The sequence below is a fragment of the Delphinus delphis genome, chromosome 19 (genome assembly GCF_949987515.2).
Source record: "Delphinus delphis chromosome 19, mDelDel1.2, whole genome shotgun sequence".
NCBI lineage: Eukaryota > Metazoa > Chordata > Mammalia > Artiodactyla > Delphinidae > Delphinus > Delphinus delphis.
Genome location: NC_082701.1, coordinates 22,903,108 through 22,924,733, shown reverse-complemented (window position 1 = coordinate 22,924,733; position 21,626 = coordinate 22,903,108). Strand labels below are relative to the sequence as shown.

General features: G+C 47.1%; 2 protein-coding genes across 4 annotated transcripts in view; one reads left to right on the top strand and one right to left on the bottom strand.

The window, feature by feature from the left end:
- Positions 1-2,350, top strand: part of SKAP1 (src kinase associated phosphoprotein 1) — a 276,746-nt gene extending 274,396 nt beyond the window's left edge. The window contains exon 13 of the mRNA XM_059996383.1: positions 2,243-2,350. The gene's annotated coding sequence lies outside the window, so the exon portion shown is untranslated. The remainder of the gene's footprint in view (positions 1-2,242) is intronic.
- Positions 2,351-9,204: 6,854 nt separating this feature from the next.
- SNX11 (sorting nexin 11) lies at positions 9,205-20,011 on the bottom strand. 3 transcript variants are annotated; one of them, XM_059996520.1, is made up of 8 exons: positions 19,935-20,011; positions 17,788-18,325; positions 16,536-16,590; positions 16,007-16,093; positions 15,611-15,711; positions 14,025-14,120; positions 13,579-13,791; positions 9,205-12,386 (listed from the first exon to the last, which is right to left on the bottom strand). In XM_059996520.1, the coding sequence occupies exons 3-8, from the start codon at positions 16,575-16,577 to the stop codon at positions 12,113-12,115; spliced, it is 813 nt and encodes a 270-aa protein (XP_059852503.1). In that variant the 5' UTR covers positions 16,578-16,590; positions 17,788-18,325; positions 19,935-20,011; the 3' UTR covers positions 9,205-12,112. The 3 variants fall into 3 exon arrangements, with proteins under 3 accessions (XP_059852503.1, XP_069396158.1, XP_059852504.1); XM_069540057.1 differs by having other exon boundaries at positions 17,970-18,325; XM_059996521.1 differs by lacking the exon at positions 17,788-18,325 and having other exon boundaries at positions 19,935-20,008.
- Between the last annotated feature and the right edge of the window lie 1,615 nt (positions 20,012-21,626).

Here is a 21,626-nt window from a genome sequence, read left to right as displayed (position 1 = left end):
TCAGAACTATTGACAATGAATTTGTTGGCCATGCCTTTGTTTCTTTGTGAAGGATGAGAGTTGCCAGTGAAGTAGCTTTTCTTCATTTCCAAAAGTGATGCTGGTAATTCACCATTGAAAGAAGATAAGGCTGTAGTTGTTTTTCCTAAATCGGGCGACTGTGTCAGTCAGGGTTAGGTTCAACTACATGTGACAGAAAACTCAAAATAACAGTGATTAATTGTTATTAATTAACACAGAAATTTATTTTTCTCTTCTGTAAAAATCTGGAGGTAAGTAATCCAAGGTATCTAGGTCCCAGGTACCTTCTCTTTTTGCCCCACTGTGTGTGGTCAACATTCCCCAGGTTACCTCATGGCCCAAGATGGATGCTCCAGTTCAAGCTATCATGTCTGTATCCTACCCAGCAGGAAAGATAAAATGACAGGATAAGGGCACACCCTCTCCTTTTAAGGACATTTCACAGATGTTGCACACACCACTTCTGCTTACATCCCATTGGCCAGAACTTGGACATACAGAGACAGCAAGCTGCAAAGAAAGCTTTCTTCTAGGTAGAATCTGTGTCCAGCTTAAAAGTGGAGTGGGGCAGGGTCGGGCCGGGACGGGGGCGGGCGGGCGGTGGTGGAACTAATAAATTTAAAAGGGAGAATGAATATTGGAGAATTAGGAATTTGTGCCACAAGGATGGATCTGTTTCTTTACGCACAGCTCTCAAATCCAGAGTACCGTTTCCCCCAAATGCCCGTGTATTGCAATATGATTGGCAAAGATTAGGAATCCAGTATGAGGATTCCTATGGAACATAATCAAATTAACTTTTAGGTAACAAAGAATATGGATTGCATTTTATCAGCAAGAACCACATCATACTTTAAAACAGCAGAGTGAGTGCTTTGGGTGGGGTAACAATAGGATTAGAATTAGGATGGTGATGGAGGACACCAAGGCTAGCATGATATCACTAGCTCCATCTTCTGGCCTGAAATGGAAGCAGCCTTTATTGATGGGGTGAAGGATGTTATGTGTGACAGTGATACAAACTGGCCTTGGAATCTTTCAGACCAGGGCCCACTCTAGTGTTCAGCAGCAGTTGAGTGGTTCATTTAGGAAAATACATAAGGAGAGATCTTACTCTCTGATGCCCCTGTACAATCATGAAGCACCAGCTCGGGCCTCTCGCTCAAGGTTTGACTTTATGATTTTCTGAATGAGGACTCCATTTCCAGGCCATGAATGCAGAAGGCTTGGAATTTTTTTGTCAAATCTAAATAAATTCACCCTACTTCACTCTGTCATTTATTTCATGACAAACTTGTTTATCTCCTCATTCTCTTTGACCCAACAATTCCACATCTAGGAGTTTATCCTACAGCTACACTTGCACACATGCAAAATGATATACACACAAGGTTGTTTGCAATAGCAAACTATTGGAAATGACCTAAATGTTCAATAGAGACCTCGCCAAGTAACTGTAGTAATTCAGGGAATTGAATACTATGCCACATTAGGAGATATCTGGTGGCGCAGTGGTTGAGAGTCCGCCTGCCGATGCAGGGGACACGGGTTCGTGCCCCGGTCCGGGAAGATCCCACATGCGGCAGAGCGGCTAGGCCCGTGAGCCATGGCCACTGAGCCTGCGCGTCCGGAGCCTGTGCTCCGAAACGGGAGAAGCCACAACAGTGAGAGGTCCGCATACCGCAAAATAAAAATAATAATTTAAAAAAAAAAAGCAGTGAAGGGTAGGTCTAATTTGCTCCATTTGTGTAAAGAGGGAGTCTCCAATTGCTTATATATGTATGAGTTACCGCTGGAAGGAGAAAGAAGAGGATAACACTGGTTGCCTCCAATGACAGAGAAATTGCGTGACTGTGACACAGGGTAGGAGGGAGACACTTTTTACTCTATGCTCTTTTATATCTTCTATATTTTGAATCATAAAAGCAAATTTGTGTAGTTTTCCTCCTTTAGGACACATACCCTTCTCTCTACCCCACCTTCATGAAGAAACTGATGATCAAGCGCTCCCACTCCCTGTACCATCCAGCCCAACAACATCATGGGCTCTTCCCTGTACAGAAGAGACCCAGGTCTCTGACACCCACCGTGTAGTAACTGTAAACCACCAATGAGACAAGTGAGAAGAGGCATCTTCAGCAGACCTGTTACTAAACCTGCCTCGTCATAGCTGAGCCCATCTCTAAACATCTCCACATACCCACTTCTGCCTTTTCCACAGGCTTGTCACAGAGAAGGTGAGAGAGAGAGAAACCTTTGGAGGAAGAAGTTGCTGGTTGCTTTGGCTGGTTTGAAAAGCACGAATAAACCTCAGATTTGGTTCCTTGCCCTGTGTGATGGTGTTGTGTTTCTTTTTGTACTGGTATCAAAATGCTGGCTCTGGGCATTCTTATCGCCTCCAAACAAAGTGGGAAGGGAGGATTTCCCTGGCGGTCCATCGGTTAAGACTCCACGCTCCCAATGCAAGGGACGTGGGTTCAATCCCTTGGTCAGGAAACTAAGATCCCACATGCCTCGCAGCCAAAAGCAAACAAAAACAAACAAACAAACAAAAACCACCAAGTGGGAAGGGAGAGCCTGAAAGAAAACAAAAGCCCAAACACAGAAGAGGGCTTGCAGTTGTCTTTCAGGGCAGGACCATTTCTGGAACCCAGGCTTGCCCGGTTTCTGGTCGGCTTCTCAGACTTCCTTTCACTGCCTACTTGTTATTTTTTTCTTTTGTGTTCACTCTGTCTGAAATGAGACAGGGCTAGAAGCGAGTCTTTGGAGTCAGCACATGGGAGAGTTCCCTTCTGGGCCTCAGTTAACAACCCCACTGTGTCCTGCAGGCTGAGGGAGTGCTGTGGGGAGGGCTTGTGTCTATACGACCCTGTTTCCTTTTCCTGTTGCCTGTGCCTAGCACTCGGGTTATCTGTGCCTTCAAGAGGCAGCAAAACATAATGGTTAAGAACATAAACTTTGGGACTTCCCTGGCGGTGGTCCAGTGGTTGAGACTTCGCCTTCCAATGCAGAGAGTGTGGGTTCCATCCCTGGTCAAGGAGCTGAGATCCCACATGCCTTGCAGCCAAAAAACCAAAGAACATAAAACAGAAGCAATATTGTAACAAAGTCAATACAGACTTTGAAAATGGTCCACCAAAAAAAAAAATCTTTAAAAAAGAAAAACAGAACATAAACTTTGAGGGAATTCGCTGGTGGTCCAGTGGTTAAGACTCAGGCTTTCACTGCTGGCGCGGGTTTAATCCCCGGTCACCGGAACTAAGATTCCCCAAGCTGCGAGGCGCAGCCCAGAAAAAAAAAACATAAACTTTAGGACCAGACAACCTGGAAATAAGTCCCGGTTCCCTGTATACTACATATGTTCTCTAAGAGCAAGTTACTTGACCTTTTATGCCACAATTTCCTCTCCTTAGAAGGGGTATACTCCATCTCACCAGGTCATTAGGAGATTAAAGGAGTTAACGTGTAAGGTACCTGGAACACCACCTGGCACGTAGTAAGTTACTGCTCAGTAAGGTTTAGTTATATTATTCCCTGACTTTCTACACAAGAAATTTTGAGAGATGGGCAACTGAGCAGCCATAGAAATTTTATCTTCGAAGCTGCCTATTCTATTCAGAGCTGTTCTAGCTTGGCAGTAGCCTTCCTCACCTCTTAACAACAATATCACAGCCCTGCAGTAAGACACCATTTCATGTCACCAAAGAGAGAAACTGGGAGCAAACAGGGATGTTGTCAGTGGATTCCAAGTTTCTCCAAAGATCCTATGCCAGCTATTCATTTCCAGATTTTTCTGACCCAGGAGTAAAACAAAAGAAAGCTTTGTTATATGTGATGGATAAAAAAGTAACAAAAGGGGGACAATTTAAGTCTGGAAGGGGAAAAAAAGAGATAAAAGGCACTACAGAACTGTCCATAACGTCCCCTCCACTTTACACAGGGTGCCAAAGGAGAAGCAACCACTAGGTGGCAGCAGATGAGCAGATGAACCAAAGGGAACCAATTGCCTTCCGCTTTAGGAACCTTTGCACCAATCCCAGCCTACAGGTAAAGACAATGGGCATTGTTAAAGTGGTTAATGGAAGGAGCAAACAGAAACCCCTCTGTGCCCAACTGCCCCCTCCCTAGAGAACCCTCAGGGACGCAACTCTGGAAGGCTGGGTGGCTAACAGGAGAGAATACCCCTGTGCCACCGCTCCATGACTAAGACACCAGAAAAGGGGAAACCAGAGGAGGAAGAGGGGGTATCTGGGGCCGGGTCAGAAGGGGAATGAAAAAGGAGCAAGGTCAGGTACTTTCTCCACTCTGCACAGTTCAACACTCTCTCAGTGGCATGGCCATTGGCTTCCGGTATTTAAAACAAAACCCCCTTAGTGCAATAGTCCTTTCTATACCTCCAGACCTGAGGAAACCAGCAACTTGCCAAACTGCAAAGGTCTTTTGGCACCTCAGTCTACTGCACCACACTCACGTTCTAGCTGTAAAACTTAGAGGAAAAAGTAGATTGGCCCTAAAAGATATAAACAAATGGACTAATTGGGAATCTGGTCCATAGCCATCTGGCTATTTCTGACCTTATAACATGCTGGAAAAGATAGTGCAAGTTCGAGACTATCTACAGACAAAGGGCATTCTCTGTTAGGGGAAAGTTCTAAAGGAGACTTCTGGGAAGTAGTGGATTCCTACAGTCTGCCTGAAGCTAAACCTCACCCAGCAGACCTGCTCAATTCCACAGCCACCATCTCAGCCAACAGCCTCAGAAAGCAACTGGCTAATCAGATTACTCCTTCTCTGTTTGACTCCACTAACCAAATCCCCACCTTACTGCCTGTGCCTAACTGGATAACGGGCATTAGACCACTTAACTAACCACATTATATGTAGGATGGCTGCTTAAAAGCCACTAATTACTCTAGCACATGAAACTGGAGAGGGTAAGAGGTGGGAGGCCCTTTTCCTCCCTTGATATTATGTAAAGGAGAGAAAATAAGAAAGCTAAAATCCTATGTTTAAGAAGCAAATGCATATCTGCCCTTCACAGATATATAGTAATTTACACAGAACTTACTGACTTCCACTGGATAACCTGACCTGAGGTGGGTACAGTTTGGCCTGCCTCATCCAAGCTGATAATCTGAGAATACTAAATGCTCTGAAAGCAATCTTTCAGCTACATTTCATTAAAAATACATTTTTCCAGTGTGTTTCCTCTGTCATCCATATAGCAAAATAGCATAGACATTGTTTTACAATTACCTCAGTATTCAATTTTCCCACACAATGGTCTGTTATATCTCTTAGAAATCTGTATTTAATTCAAAACCAACGACATCTTTTCCCTCTGGTGAATAAAAATGGGAAAGAGAAGAGAATTCCTATTAAGTCTCATTCCCTAAACCCAGACATTTTGATTCTATTTAAAGAGGGGCCAACTAAATGTCCTCCCTCCTGTTACTTTATCTAAACATAATATGTAAGCAATAGCCTAGATTTCAAGTTATCCTTAACTGTTTTAGCACCTTAGCTTGCTCAGTTGCACCACCTTATTTGTAATCAGTCTTTGCAAGTGGCAAAACTGAGGATCTGAAAGGTGGTGACTTGAACAAAAATCACACAAAATCTGCTGTTGAAGAGGAAATGAAATGAGGGACTCTTGAAAAATCTCAGGCTGCCGCTCTGCTTCTTGAATCACTTGAGTTCTGTTGCAGTGAGACACCTCCAGTGACACATTTCCAAAATCCACATTTCACACCAATCACTTACATCACAATGAAGCAGTGGTGTCATGAAGCATGTGTCTGTGTTGGGGGGGGGGGGCTGGGGAGGGGGGGCAGTCCTGCCTTTATAAATCAGTCTGAGAAAGAGGGAGTTGAAGAAAAGCAAGAGGGGATTCCCTGGTGGCGCAGTGGTTGAGAGGCCGCCTGCCGATGCAGGGGACACGGGTTTGTGCCCCGGTCCGGGAAGATCCCACATGCCGCGGAGCGGCTGGGCCCCTGAGCCATGGCCACTGAGCCTGCGCTCCGCAACGGGAGAGGCCACAACAGTGAGAGGCCCGCGTACCGCAAAAAAAAAAAAAAAGAGAAGCAAGAAAGGAAAAAAAGAATCCAACGTATGTTTGTATGTTCCTCCTTCTTCGTTTTTTTCTTTCGTTCCTTCTCATCTTGAGAACAAAACTCTTGAATGTCAGGGACAGAGGTGCTTTAACCTTTGGCCAAAAGGAAGCTCTCCCTGCAGGTCTCTCCACCAGAAGCGACTCTGGAAGGATAAATCTTGAGTGGCACTGATTTGCTAATTCCCAGAGCACCAGCAAAATCTGTGGAGCTGACTTTAGAAAAAGCAGCTGTCTACATAGAGGATTATCCCTGCTACACAGCCCAGTGACTCAAACTAATTTTCTAGTTTGTGGATTACCACAGTCCCTTGCTTCCCCCTCCCTCCTGCCCAGCTATTTCATCTCCCATTAGAATTTACACAGATTGGGTAGGGAGCCTGAAACGTAAAACTAAAGAGATTTTTCTTCTTCAAGGGATCTGAATTATTCTCCCTATTTTCCTATCAAAAACTGTTCAGAAAATATGTTTTTCTTCTGTTTTTCTTTGTCTTTTCAGTTAGTATGAATTGATGACCACCCTTTTGCAACTCTTGAGATTCAATTAATGATATATTTTAAGATGCAGCCTATTTTGCACCAATATCTTTTCTAAATATGATGCCCCCGCCCCCCAAAAAACTATAGTATTAGAGGAAACTAAAATACAATTAATAGGCAACTATGTAGTTTATTTTCCAAATGGAGACACTTTTGAGAATGAAAGGGGGCATTATTCATAAGGATGCCATGACCGTAGATGTAAACCAGGATGAGTGGTCACCCTAAAAATAAGGCAAAATGGGCTGCCTAGTCACCAGGAGAGTGGGCAGTAGATAGAAACAGCCTGGTTCTCCTGGCCGATGCTTGGCAACATCCCTTCTAATGAAGTCCTCTCCCCTGCAGGCCTGGCTCCTAGGAAAACCCTGCCAACTAGGCTTTCTTTTCCTGATGCCCAGGCTGTTCCAAGGGACCTGGTGTCTCTGGCATCAAGCTGTTCGGGCACTGGCTGGTCATCAGCAGCTGTGTGTGTTCAGTTCCCTCATGGGGCCCATCACCACCCGCCACCTGGCAGAGTGCCACTGAGGGAAGCGTTTCTGTGGCACTGGGCAAGAGTATGCCACTTCCCTGCCTCCTGCCATGGGAGTCAGCTCCAAGAGGCTTCTACTGCTGGTCCTCAAAGAAGGCATCTGGGTCCACTGTAGACACTCTTAGCCTGATGGTGAGCAGCTGGGCACCTTTTATGCCCCACATGCGATCATGGAACAGAAGAAAACAGGATACAAAACCTCCCTTTTAACTACAGTCAGGCACTGGCATTGCTCTGCCCTGAATCACCAAGGTGGCACATGCACACCACCTACATTTACTGGATGCCTCCCACAGTGGGCACCCTGCTAAGCCCGTCATTAATATATTCCACCTCCAGGAAAGCACCTGCCATCTGGAGATCTGTGACCAAAGCAGTGCATTGGAGGTTTGGGGGCAGAGGGGGGATTTAGAGCTTGTTGCCTCATTCTATTAGTACCGGGCTTCTCAACCTGGCACTGTTGACATCTGGGGCCAGGCAGTTGTATGTTCTTGGGGCACTGTAGGATGTACAGCAGCAGCTGGCCTCTACCCACTAGAAGCCAGTACTACTCCCCTCAAACCCCCCAGCCATTCTGACAACCCAAAATGTCTCTAGACATTGTCGAATGTGCCCTGGGAACAAAACCACCCCTGGTGAAGAACCATTGTCTCAGGGCATTTGGGTGTGCGTAGGGCCAAGTACAGAGAAACTGCCCTGCCTTCTAGAAGTCTGGGCTTTAGCTACTGGATTACAGTGACAGAGAGAGGCTTATGAAGTTGAGAAGACAGAGAGTATAAATGTCATGAATTCCTCAGGGTTTAAGAACCAGGAAGCCAGCCCCCACGCTCCACAGGAATCTGAGATTTGCTCGCCTGCATTGCTGCAGATTTGCACTACAAGAATGATGTTTTCAAATGAATAAACCAGTGCTTGCCGATTTAGAGAGCGGCATCACAGTGAGTCCCTGTGGTAACTATCCTTTTTCCTGTTTCTGTAGCAGACATCTAAAAGGGGAGCCCTGAAAGTCTTGATCAGGACTGAGTTTAACACTGTGTACTACTTCGGAGCAAGAAACCCAGATTCATAGAAACAGTGTAGAAGCAGCTGCGGTGCAAGGGCCCGCACTGGCTCCCTGCGCTTTGTGCGGGACTGGGGCAGAAGTTGGGAGTCAGGACAGTCATCTTGTGGCTGTGATTTTCCTGGTCCTTCGTGTTAGTTTAGGGGAAAGTTCTCTCATACAAAATGACTCCCAGGAGCTCTGTCAAGAATCAAAAAAATAGGAGCACGTCCAGAGCCTGTGCTCCGCAACGGGAGAGGCCACAACAGTGACAGGCCCGCGTACAGCAAAAAAAAAAAAAAAAAAAGAAAAAAGAAAAAATACAACAAAAGACAACCAAAACCCACTGCCAAGAGAGGATGAGGGGTCCAGCGCCTTTGTTGTCTTTGCCTGCAGAGGCCAGACAGGAGGGCCTTTGCTGGCCCTGCTGCCAGCCAGAGCCTAACCATGCTGCCTCCCATGGGCCCTGAATCTGAGGCACCTGGAAGGGTTATTAGCAGGATTGGAACTCATCCCTCTGCTGGGACTAGATCATAATTACAGTAATTTTCTAACAGAGCTCGGCAGTAGGACTGTTTAATCAGCATCTGACTCCCTTGTGCCCCCAGCCCTCATCGCTCAAGGAGAGGAGTGGGATGGCTCTTAAAGAGACAGTGCCGGCCTTTCAGCACTGCTAACAGATGTGCCCTAATTGGTAGAATATATCTAAGTCTCATAGCTTATGGCAGGCAGGTTAAATTGCCTCCAACAAACCAACACAGGTTCTCACCTGGGCCTTCTGCTACAGGGCTTCGGGTCAGGCTGCTGGTGGGCCTGGTTTCCCACACCAATAAGGCCACCAGGGGAAGGGACACACACAGAGCTAGTATACCACCACAATGAGGAGCCTGCACACAGCAATGAAGACCCAACGCAGCCAAAAATAAATAAATAAATTTATTTTTTTAAAAAAAGATGCATATGAAACTTATTATGTTCACACAAGAAAACCCATCTCCTCCTACACACACACACACTTCCACCAAACAAAAGGAAACCCATGAGATTGGGATCACTTATCCTGGGTAACAGATGACTAGACTTGGACCACGAAACTAGCTGTCGGAAGAAAGGTGACTAGGGAATTCCCTGGCAGTCCAGTGGTTAGGACTCTGTGCTTCCACTGCAAGGGGCACAGGTTCAATCCCTGGTCAGAAAACTAAGATCCCACATGACGCATGGCACAGCCAAAAAAAAATTAGGTAACTATAAGTCAGGCACAGAACCTACTTCAAACCAAAAATACTTCCATTCTACAAAACAACTCAGTAGGCCGCTCCCCCTAGTAGTTCCCTATCTTCCCTACAGAGGTCATCGGTGGCAGCCCTTAGTACACACAGGGACAGAGCAAAATGGGAGACAGGCAGATGGCACTGCCTAGATGAAGAGGAAAATCCATCTTTGCTGTTTTTCTGGTAATTCCAGGCCCATAGAAAAACTCTTCCCCTCTCAGGGCATCTCCTTCCATGGTCTACACTCAACTCTGCACAAGACAGTGCAGGGATGGTGCCTGGCCTTAGATTAACTGAGGTGCTGTTGTATGCACTGGTGATAATGGATCATTAAAAAAGCCAAGAGAGCTTCCCTGGTGGCGCAGTAGTTGAGAGTCCGCCTGCCGATGCAGGGGACACGGGTTCGTGCCCCGATCCGGGAAGATCCCACATGCCGCGGAGCGGCTGCGCCCGTGAGGCATGGCCGCTGAGCCTGCGCGTCCAGAGCCTGTGCTCCGCAACGGGAGAGGCCGCAACAGTGAGAGGCCAGCGTACAGCAAAAAAAAAAAAAAAAAAAAAAGCCAAGAGTCAGAAAAATTGCATCTGTGTCTTTGAGCAGCTCCTGCTGTCCCAGCAGCCTACCCTGCTGGCAGAATTAGCTGCTGAGCACCAACTCCAGGAAGAAAAGGAGTGAACAGAAGAAGGCCAACCCAGCTTGCTGTTTTTTGGCTGAGTAGGGAATTGACACAGACCACCTCCGGCTCCTGTCTGGAAGTTTTGAAATCAGAGAGCTTCAAGCACAGCTGGGTTCACAGCTGCACCATTTGGAGCATTGGACTCATTAATATTCATGAGTCATCCCCACCAATCGGCAGAGCGGATACCATTAGCTTAGCATCTGTCGGGTTTTTGTGAGGTTTGTGTATGGAGTTTTTTCCCCTTTTAAATGAACTTCTTTTGACATTTTGGATTTGCCTCTGTAGGTTTTCTATCCTCGCCTTGCTCTGCTGCATCATATAAAGGAGAGACCCAGGGGAGGCGGGCAGGAAAGAGAAATGAGTCCCAGCGAGGGCTCCGCATCTGCCTGTTGACAAACTTTATTTCTCTTTCAGCACCTGGCACCTCAGACAGGCTGCAAGGACGGAAGCAGCATCAGGTAAATTATACCTAACGAGGTTCGTGCCCATAACTGTGAGAGGAGCTGGATCCTGACTCTTTGGAAGGCAATTCTTCCTCCAGTGGTGAACTTGAGCTGCACACACAGTACAGGAGAGCTGCCGTGCACGGTTCTGAACCATTATTTCCACGCTGATAAATTCATGATTTATGAAAGTAACTACTGCCAGCCCTCACTCCCTCCTCCACTGCTACAGCTTGTTAGACACCAACTGCAACAACAGTCTTAAATACTTGAATTTTATTTCAAGCCAAAACCCCTCAACTCTGAACTAAATGCCATGACAGTCCCATAGCATAGGCTGGTAGTAAAAGAGCCCAGAGACAGGGTGCGATGGCCAGAGGAGGGAGAAGCGGGCAAGAAGGGGAAGAACCACACACACAAACCCAAGGGCAGGGCAGGGCAGAATGCCAGCGGCACTCATCTCCTACCAGCTCTGGCTCTCAGAGGAGAGAATTACGGCAGCAGGAGGGCAGAATGCCTCATTGTCTGAAGGAAGGCTTGTTGTTCCTCATCTCCATCCCCAGAGCCCTCTCTCCAGGCAGAAACAAAGCCCCTGCACCCCACTGGATTGAACATACGGCAACACAGCGGAGGGACACGTGGTGGCTGAAGCCTGGGGGCAGGGAGCTGTTACTAAGGGAGAAGAAAAGGATTCAAAAAAGAAAGGAGCCCATGCTTACCCTGCAGAGAAGACAGACGCGTCTCCGCTTTATAATCAGAGAGACGGTGACAGCCCAGGGCATCCTTTCCAAAACAAAGCCCCTGAACTGGTCCCTTTCCTATGGCTGTGACCAAACCCTTCTCTTTCGTGGATGGCCATGAGCTATTTCATGGGTCTTGGCCCCATAAAGCCAGGCCGAGGTCCTGGGATGCGCAGGAAACCCCAGTGACAGGAGTCACAGCACCGTTCCATTCAGTGGTATTAGTGGAGGAAAAGCAAGGAGGTGGGAGAATATTCACCTCCCTGTCCATGCAAGGGGGTAGGCAAGAGGCCAGCCTCCCAGAAACTAAGTGCTCCAGGGGCTGCAGCAAAAATAGAGCCTGTGGGAATACAATGACACAAGCATTTCTGTTGAACATTATTCAATATGGCAGCTTAAAATCTGCCACCTACAGGTCCCCAAAACCAGTCACCTGAGACAGTGCTCCTAGGCCTGTTAACAAACATCTAAAGAAATTCAGCTCCCAGAAGAGTAAATATGGGGTTTGGTTCAGAACCAACAACCCCTGCGCCTTGTGCTTAACTTATAAACATCCGCACAGTGTCTATTTCTATGGAAGAAGCCTGACGAGTTGTCACCGACCTCCACGCAACCAACGCGAGCAGAGGCCACGGTGCCCAGCCTCCCCACCACCGGCCTGGGCCCAGCCCCACCTGAGCAAGTCTCCCGGCCCACAGCTCCTTCATCCGCCTCAGAGGAGAACCCAGAGCTCCAAGCAGAGCTCACTTTTCCAAAACTGTTTCCAACTGACCAGGATCCAAACGCACTGCACGGTCCCCTCCCATGGCCCTCCTCACAGGCTGAGGAGCAGAGATTCCCTCATCAGGTCTTGCAAAACCACAGCATGACGGAAAGGAGGGAGGTGGGAGAGGGGGGCTCTCCAAGGAAGGAGCCTCAGAGTCAACAACAGGAGCCCACACCTCGAAACTGTCCTTTTCTTCCCCGGGAGGCGGTGAGAGAGAGCTCCTCCTGCCCGATCTTGGGAGAAAGCAGCAACTGGAAAAGAGAGGGAAAGGGAAACGAAGGGCATGAACAGGTAAACAAAAATGAATGGACAACAGCAGGAGGTCTCTCCATACAAATAAATATTATTCGGCCGTAGAAAGGAATTAAGTGCTGATACACACTACAACACAGACACACCGTGAAAATGTACTAAATGAAAGACGTCAGTCACAAAAGACCACATACCGTATGACTGACTCCGTTTCTGTGAAATGTCCAGAATATGCAAATCCATAGACAAGTAAAGTAGACATTGATTGCCAAGGGCTGGGGGTTGGGGAAAATGGGGAGTCACAGCTAATGGGCACAAGGTTTCTTTGGGGGTGATGAAAACATTCTAGAATTGACTGTGGTGATAGATGGCTGAACAACTTCATGAATAAACTAAAACTACTGAATTGTACACTAAAAGGGTGAACTTTATGTATGTAAATATATCTCAATAAGGTTGTTATTTAAAGAAAATGGGGGGGACTTCCCTGCTGGTCCAGTGGTTAAGAATCCTCCTGCCAATGCAGGGGACATGGGTTCGAGCCCTGGTCCGGGAAGATCCCACATGCCATGGAGCAACTAAGCCCGTGCACCACAACTACTGAGCCTGCGCTCTAGAGCCGGCGAGCCACAACTACTGAGCCCGCGTGCCACAACTACTGAAGCCCACGCACCTAGAGCCTGTGCTCTGCAACAAGAGAAGCCACCGCAATGAGAAGCCAGCACACTGCAACAAAGAGTAGCCCCCGCTCGCTGCAACTAGAGAAAGCCTGCGCACAGCAATGAAGACCCAACGCAGCCAAAAATAAATAAATTTAATAAATTAAAAAAAGAGAGAGCTCTAATGCTATTTTAAAAATTAATTAATTAAAAAAATAACAATGCACTTTATTAAAAAAAAAAGTAAAAGAAAACGGGGGTTGGGGGAGAGGATAAAGAACAAAACAAATAAGAAAGCCTTCTCTTCTTTCTCCTCAGGTTCCAATAGGAGAGCACGCTCCCCAGGGATGAGTTAGTAAAGAAACAAGACCTTTGTGCATGGAATGAAAGAACCATGCACAAGGAGGCCAAGGCCCTTCTGAAAGGCCACTGACGCTGTGACCTTACTGCTTTCTCTACCAATGGACACCTCACTGGCCCAGGTTACAATAATCCTAACCACTGGTGTCTCAAAATAGAGCACTTCAGTTACCTCTTAGGCTGGTCTCCTTTAGCCAGGTGAGAGGAGCCCCGCCTTTCTTCCTGGGCCCAGCCACAGTTTGACATAGCATAGCGAAGAATGGCATCGGAAACGGACATGGGGCTTCGGCCCTGGACACAGGCTTCTATCTCAGGCACCGAGAGCTGGCTTTGCAGGAAGAGGTGTAACTGGCTGTCTGACAGGAGGACCACACTCTGCAGGACCCTGGGGCAAACACAGGTAGGGCAACACAGAGCATCACCCCGAGCAGTGGCTCTCCCCAGCCCCATCCTCTGAAGGCCTTGTGGCTTGAGTGAGCACTGAAGGCACAAGGGTGCAAGAAAGGCATCTGACACAAATGTGCCTGTATGTTCACAGGGGCCATCCTGCCCGGCACACACACCTCACCCCCCAGCCCCTCCCCAGGAGGCAAGTGCTAGCCCGCCAAGTCCACTCACTTTTCGAGAAAGTGCTGCAGACCTTGTCGTCGCTTCTCAATGAATTCGTCTGAGCTGCCAAAGAAGGTTGACTTCCCAGGAAGTTCAGGTACAGGCCTGTGGGATCACATAATGTAACACGCCCAAGATAAGTAACATCCAAGACAGTCATTCCAGTCCCTGATCAAGGAAATCCCCTAAAAAGAGGCGCAAATCAATACAAACAGAATTTAATAAGGTGGCAGGGGTAAGAGACTAACACTGACTTGACTGCATGAGTGTGTCAGGCACTGTAAATGTTTTAATTTAACCTTACTTTGTTTAATACTCCCCAAAACCCCATGAGAAAGATATTAGTGTCCCCATTTTAGTGGTAAGGAAATAGAAACAGAGAAGTTAAGTAAATTTCCCAGTGTCACACAGCTAGTAAGTAAGCAGCAGAGTTGGTATTTGAACCAAGTCTATGACTTAAAAACTCCATGCTGCTAGATTACACTGTTTACAAAACCCATTCCCACCATCAACTATTACTGAAAAAGGAAGAAACTTGGACACAGAGACACGGAGAATGCTGGGTCCTTCTGTGTAAATTAAGACTACCTTCTCCAGCCCTGGAAGGTCACATGCTTGGAATTTTCTGAAAGTAGTCGAGTTGCAGCAAATCATCCACAAACTCTTCAAGCCTCCCTAGCCTCTCCTGTGAAGCATGGCACATGCTTTAAAAATGGCAGGCCAGGGCTTCCCTGGTGGCGCAGTGGTTGAGAGTCCGCCTGCCGATGCAGGGGACACAGGTTCGTGCCCCGGTCCGGGAAGATCCCACATGCCGTAGAGCGGCTGGGCCCGTGAGCTGTGGCCGCTGAGCCTGCACTTCCGGAGCCTGTGCTCCGCAACGGGAGAGGTCACAACAGTGAGAGGCCCACATACCGCAAAAAAAAAAAAAAAAAAATGGCAGGCCAGACTAGAGGATGCAGGGTCTGTTCAGAGGAAGTTCCAACTGACTAATTAGGGCCTGACCCATGACAATGGCCTCATCAGTCCCACATGTTAACTAACTGGCTACATCATCAACAGGGTCACCAGAGCATTGCAGTGGCCACACTGTGGTGGAATCACTGTCCTAAACTGTCTCAAGTTTTAGGACTTATTTGAAGTATGCAGGTGAGGAGTGAACACTACTGCTTTTCCTAAGGCTCTCTGGATAGAGGTCTCTACACAAAAAAGAAAAAAATAATCTCTATTTTTATATATCAAATGGACGGGAACACCACCTGTCAATTTATTCCAGATGCTAAAAAGCTTCTCACAACCAGTGAAGCACACTTAAAAAGCCAGCAGTACCTTTCTTTAGCCCTAGACTATTTAGCCCTATGCATGTTAAAAAAGAAAAATATTTTTTAGATTTATTTGGCTTTGTTAGGTCAAAATATTAGAAATAAGAACGCTGTCTTACTTTTTTTACTGACTTGAAAACATAATTTAAGAATACATTTCTCAATGTCCTCAGTACCTGGCAAGTTGCCAAGCTTTTTTCATTGTAAATTCCAGTTGCCAAGTAAGCACCTAAAAAGCCAGTCTCAGACCCAAGAAGAAAACAAGAGCAAACTCACACTAAACCAGCGTTTCTCTGTAGCTGCTTTCTCAGCCACACAAACTCTCGGTAGCGGCGACGCACACAGGATGTCTTAGCAGTAAAAGCCTTGCTGTTGGTCTACAGGAGGCAGCACATGAAAAGGCTTTAGTGGAAAAAGCCCAAGTTCACGTGAACTCCCCATCGTCACTCTCACTAAGGACCCAAGCCACCAGGCCACAGTCCTGATCGAGGGCTCCAAGCAGAGCAAGATGCCACCAGGCAGCCTGAAAACAACTCTCAGGCAAACCCCAGGCTCTCTTTCCTCTCCTCCCTCCTTTACTTCTGTCAAAACATCCATGAACAGATTCTGCCTCAAGACTGGCCCTCAGCCCTGGAGGGTGCTGACCCCAATATCAAAATTGGATGCACTTACATGAAGGAATATCTTATAATCCACGTAAGAATTCCAGGAGCCCTCATTCTGCACGCGGGGGTCCTGAACACGCACAGTGATCACCTCCTGGAGGGAAGAAATGCTTCTTCAGCTTCAGCACAGCCACACAGTAAGGTGGCCTCGACACAAAGGCTGCCAGATTTTCCACTCAACACCAACTTTCATTCATTTGTTCATTTATTCATTCAATTCGGCAAATATTTATTGACCACCCTGTATGTGGCAGGCACTGTGCTAAGGCACTAGGGTAGAACAAGAACAAGAGACAAAAAGCTTTGCCCTTATGAAGCTTACATTCTAGTACATTCCAATGAATGGAAAAGTTAGTGAAAATGGAACCTCATTTCCCAGTAATGCCTTTACTACTGATTTCCCTCCTCTGGCTTGACCCTGAGCTCATCAGAACCACCAAGGTATTAGTGTCAGAAGGACACCACCAAGCAATATCTGACTCTCCCAAATCCCCTCAAACATTTACCCACCTGTTGCCCAGAGACCACATGCTTACCTCCTGCTCTTGGTTCTCCAACATTCTACACCAAAAGCCCATTGGAAGAAAACATCTGATGAGGGACAGAAGACACAGGATCAATCACTGTTAGTATGCGTCTACTCTTCTCTCTCTTGGCCAGGGCAAAACCCTGAAAAATTTTTTTTTTTTTTTTTTTTTTTTTTTTTGCGGTACGCGGGCCTCTCACTGTTGTGGCCTCTCCCATTGTGGAGCAACAGGCTCCGGACGCGCAGGCTCAGCGGCCATGGCTCACGGGCCCAGCCGCTCCGTGGCATGTGGGATCTTCCCGGACCGGGGCACAAACCCGTGTCCCCTGCATCAGCAGGCGGACTCTCAACCACTGCGCCACCAGGGAAGCCCGACCCTGAAAATTTTTAATCGACACCCCCCTGGGGAAATCCAGGCAACTTTTTTGTTCTTGTGTAAAACTTAAGAGGAAGGAAAAAAAGTCCCCTACGTGAGCTAGGTGCCAAGCTAAAAGCCCTGGAGGATTTGCCTCCCTTCTCAGACCATGGCGGGGACCCTGAACCAGGCCACCTCTAGCCAAAACATGTTCAGGTCTACACACTGTCGCCTCAGGCAGCCAGAAAAGGCAGGCTGAGTCATAAAACCTTTCTGCCTGAGAACTGCAGGCACAGCAGTGTCTGTGGGCACACACAGCACAGCTCTCTAAGTGAACCTAACATTGCCCCCTCCCAGCTGTTTAGAGACAACCAAAACCCCACAAACGCCTTTGCTCCTAAGTCTCTCTTTGTCTTGCTAAGCACAGTCACCGCCCCAGAGACAGATCTCAGAGTTGGAGAGTTCCGGGGGCACCTGAGTGGGTTGCCCAGTTGTGACCTTCCCTTATCTAATCCCATCTCCAGAACCCAAGCCAATGGTTCTGATCATTTCCTCTCTCGACATGCGGTTTATACCACTGCCCAAGCACCCCACAGCTGCACAAGTGGACTCAGGATGTTTTCCACTCCTTTGCAAAGATTCATTAAAGCCTAAGCCACTGATTTCCCCCAGTGTGGCAGTTTACATGTGCAGCAACATCGCCCACTCCAGCAAGGGAACCATGAAGGCTGCAGCACAGGGTTACTCAAGTCCAAAGGGGCCCATGATGTCACCTTCTGTTAAAATACAGCACTGATCTTTTTACTCCTAGAACCACTCCAACAGCATCCACTCTGGCTGCCGCCTCCACCCCATTCTCCTCTCTTAAGAGTGGAACAATAAGGTTTAATTTCCCTTTCCAATTTACCTTGAAATGAAAACTGACTTCAGCCAATATGTACTGCCAACAAATGATCCAGGCTGGCTCCTGGGAAAACAAGACTATCTCTGAGCTCTCCCTCTCCTCTCCCCATGCCCATTTACACACCCACTCATTTTTACAGTCCCACAATTAATTTTAAACACATTCTCTTATTAGTTCTGCCTTACCGTTAGAAGAGTGTGTAATGAATTTCCTTATGTTGTGCTCACACGGCTAACATTTCAAGAGAAGGGGAACTCATTTACACCATAAAATTAGCAGAGCACACAGCTTTTCCAATCTTTTTCAGTATACCAGAAGGTCTCTTCACACATAGACACTGCACGCAGAGATGAAGCTGCATGATATATGACAAAATTGGGCTACACAGTCGAGTAAACTGGAAATTCTGTGGTTGCAATGCCATCTTCAACAGTATTCTTGCTGACATTCTGATTTTTCAGCTGATGCAGTCACCACTGCAAAGGGGTCCTGAACTGAAAGGCGAGAAATCCCAATTCCGTAACAACTGATGTATAACATCCTGGATGTAAGCAAATGGCTGTGATCAAAAAGAGCAGGCCAACTCACTGTGAACAATTAACCTCCTAAGATTTAAACAAAAATTGTTTTTCTCTTCTCTTTTTAGGCATTCGGTAACTTGCCAGCACAGGAGCAGAGTTAAATACACTGAAGTGTCTTTCCACAAAAGTAACCATAGGAGACATGATGACAAGGAAATCCACTCCTCAGTACAGCTCACACAACTCCAGTGCCTTGAAAGGTTTGCCAAATTCAGAACCATAATTTACTAACGAAATGGTCATCATTCTCAGGCTCAAGAAGAGTTTGCCTAAGGCTCCGAGAGCAAGCTCCTCTCCTTTGGGGCTTATACCACTTAGAAACAAATAGCTATAAACTGGCTTTAAAAAAAAAGCCTAGGACCCCCCAAGACGCTATATACTTAAAACTAAGTTTAAAGGGCACTAAAAATGTTTCAATTGTAACTTTCCTTAAAAACAATGGAACAAACACAAAAACCTATACTTCAAGTAATAATTTCTAGCAACTACTATTCTCCCAGCTCCCTCCCTGGGTGCCACTCCTCAGGAGGAAATGAAGCTCATTTCTATCCTTGGAGGGGAAGGAGGAAGTTCTTAATTTTAGCAGTATGATCTGGGAGATGCATCCATGTGTCATCCAACTAAGGATAGAGTCAGTGATCCTCTCAGCTACTTAATGCAACTCACTCAGCGCTAGCTACATTTCCTGGGCCCTTTCAATCACATGTGAAGTTTCCTTTACTTTCTCCACCTGTACCAGCACCAGTATCTCCGGGTAAAATCCAGCTGTTTGCTGTTTACAAAGTAGATTCCTTGTAAAGCTTTCCTATGTCTAAACAATTCAAGGCAGCAGTTCAAGGCTTTCGCTCCACCATTTTCACTCCCATTTAAACTACTTAAAGAGACATGTTAAAAAAAAATCAGGTGATAACTTTTATATTGAGCCACCGAGACTCCCATCCTTTCTTACTCATTCTTCAGCCCTTTGGTGCCGGATGGCAACTCAAAAAGCTCTCCTTCCGAAACATCCACAGGTGGTAGAAGCAGCTCCCCTGTCTGACCAAGCTCTGCCTATTCTCAGCTATTCTTTGCTCCATTCTTTTGTTCATGTGTAACTTGCCAGTCTTTCCACTTGCAGGTTAAGTAACAAGGCAACCACAATCTAGCACAAGAGCCTTCTGTGTCCCCGTAAAATACCTGCCATTACTCCTAGTCCTAGTGTTTGGGTAAATGTAGCCAAACTCTTTTACTCCGGCCACACACACACACACACACCGTACTCCTAACGAACTAGGAGCAAAAAGGCCATGTGGTTCTTATTCCCCTTTGCCTACTAAACTTGGGGAGTGGGAAGGAAAGATGCTTTATACTTTAAAAATAAATGGAAAAGCCGGGTTTCCTTCCTTGGATCCCAAGTAAGCACCCGCCTTCATCCCGGTAGGTGAGACCGCTCGTTCCCTAGGATGGCCAGCGAGGTCGCCACCCTAAGCGCCACTGCTGACGCTCAAGCCCGCAGCCTGAGCGTAGCGCCCACGCGCCCTCACCTGAGAGCAGCACCCACTCCCCGCGGCCCCGCCCACGCCCCCTCACCTGAGAGCAGAACCCACTCCCCACAGCAACACCGCCAGTGCCCCACTATACAGTAAGACTCTAGGCTTCTTCTTCCGGGTGAGCGGCCGGCGCCCCGGTGCACGACGGGAGAAGGTTGCCGGCACGCCAATCCCGGGTGCCCAGGACGCCCGGCCCCCGCAGGCCAGGGCTCTTAGTGGCAGCCCCGCTCCCGGGGCGGAGCGCTCGACCCCGCCCAGGCCCTGGTTGGGGTCGGGATCCCGCTCTCGCTTGGAACGCTGCTCGGTGGACGCGGGCGAGGGAGGAGAAGGGGCTCTGACGTCCAATCCGGAGCCGCGTCCCTCCCATTGTTGTCAGGCCCAGCCAATCAGCGGCCAGGAAGCGTCCCTAGAGGTCCTAAAGTGGGTCTGAGGGCAGAGATGGTGCTGAGAGTGGGAGGGTTCTGAGCGTGGAAGCCACGCGAAATCTGTAGAGTCCCCGGGGAACTGGAACCCTTAGCTTCCAGTTCCCCCGCGGAGTTATCAAGGGGACGCCAACTCAGATTCGAAAACCAGATTGTCCGAACAAAAACCGAACTGAGGACGGTCCAGCAATCACCAGTTTCACTTGCGATACAAGCCTAAGGAAGGATCGTGTAGCTACTTAATAAGAAAGAAATATCCGTTGACTATGATGAAGACTTTTTTTTAATGTTGTTGAAATGTCTTTTAACTATCTGCTTAAAGATAATTTTAGCAGAGGTAATTTCAAGGAAAAAGTTATAGTCACAAATACAAGCTCTGGAGTTAGAAGACCGGAGTACAATACCCAGCACTACACTGACCATGTGGCCTTAAACTGGTCTTAAATCTTTATGTCTTAGTTTCCTCTTCTGTAAGGTGGAGCTAGCTCATAAGGTAAGGTGCACGTACCACAAAGCAGCTCTTCTCAAACGTGTTGATCTCAGGATCCTTTTACATTCTTACAAATGATTAAGGACCCCAAAGAGCTTTTGTTTATGTGGGATGTTCACCAGATTAGAAATTTAAATTGAGAAATTAAAAATCATTTACTAATCCTCCTAAAACTAATAATTAACCATTACATGTGAACATAATATGTTTTATGAAATATAACTACACTTTCCAAAAAAATTGAGTAGAGGGGCATTATATTACAATTTTTCAAATCTCTCATGTTTGGCTTAATAGAAGACAGCTGGATTCTCATATTTGCTTCCCCGTTCGCTCTGTTATCCTGTTGTTTTGGACTAGGAAATGCAGAAAATCTGGTCTCACACAGATACATAGCCGGAAAAGGGAGAGGTATCTTTAGCTTTCTCTGATAATTGTGGATACTTTTCTTTTTTAATCCAAAAATGTCATATTATTAGTCACCCTCTGAGCTCTTACATGGGAGCAAGTGGGGTTTGTGTGGGGACCATTGACGGCAGGGGCCTCTGGGTTGCCAGGGGTAAGTATACCAAGCTCACACTGGACACCAGGCTGTCTACCAGATTGGAGAGATGAAGGAGTTTGGAGAAATTTGTCCTTTTATCTGGAACGATCTGAGGGAGTGTCCTGCTGCCAAGTCTTGGAGCCAGCCATGCCTTTCACCTCCAATTCGTGTGAGATGCCGTGGGTATCCGCACAGGTGGCCCCAACGGTTCTGTACTGAAAAGAAAGTTACTATTTCCCAGATGCTACTAACAGTGGAAGAACTACAGGAAAGGTT